Source organism: Galeopterus variegatus, unplaced genomic scaffold (genome assembly GCF_000696425.1).
Source record: "Galeopterus variegatus unplaced genomic scaffold, G_variegatus-3.0.2 Scaffold998, whole genome shotgun sequence".
Classification (NCBI taxonomy): domain Eukaryota; kingdom Metazoa; phylum Chordata; class Mammalia; order Dermoptera; family Cynocephalidae; genus Galeopterus; species Galeopterus variegatus.
The window spans coordinates 278,386-278,911 of record NW_007727109.1 but is presented as its reverse complement, the minus strand read 5'-3'; the positions used below and the strand labels follow the sequence as shown (position 1 = coordinate 278,911).

General features: G+C 35.7%; 1 protein-coding gene across 4 annotated transcripts in view; it reads left to right on the top strand.

The window, feature by feature from the left end:
* PRTFDC1 (phosphoribosyl transferase domain containing 1) overlaps positions 1-526 on the top strand; it is a 92,492-nt gene that overhangs the window by 10,370 nt on the left and 81,596 nt on the right. For all 4 annotated transcript variants that reach the window (XM_008574105.1, XM_008574103.1, XM_008574104.1 and 1 more), the window contains exon 2: positions 250-356. In XM_008574105.1, coding sequence (XP_008572327.1) covers positions 250-356 — 107 coding nt within the window. The remainder of the gene's footprint in view (positions 1-249; positions 357-526) is intronic.

The window sequence follows — 526 nt, the reverse complement described above, 5'->3', positions numbered from 1 at the left end:
CATTTTTATTTTATGATGACCATAGTAGTACTAAATCTTTTTTCAGACTGTAGTAAACAAAAGCTTTGCCCCACTGAGCCTTATATAGGTTGAGAGAATATAATTTAATGCGCTATTGAGATCTTCAGGCCTATTCCATATACTCAGCATGCTGTTTTTCAAATGATACTCTTTCCATTGTTATTTATTTATGTTTTAAAAATAAGTTTCCAGTGAAAAATACCATAACGAAAATCATTTGATTTACAGGTTATGGATGATTGGTCCGGGTATGACTTGAATTTGTTCACATACCCACAGCACTACTATGGAGATTTGGAATATGTCCTCATACCTCATGGCATCATTGTGGACAGGTGAGTGTTATTTCCTCTGTCAGTCTTGGTCCTGCACTGGGCTGGCCCACTCTTGTGTGAATCATGTAAAGTATTTTAGGGTTCTATTCCTGAGCCCCTTTTTATGGTGGTAGAGAGAACTTATATAGGGCAGTGAATTTGAAATAAAACGAATTTATGCTTTAACTGAA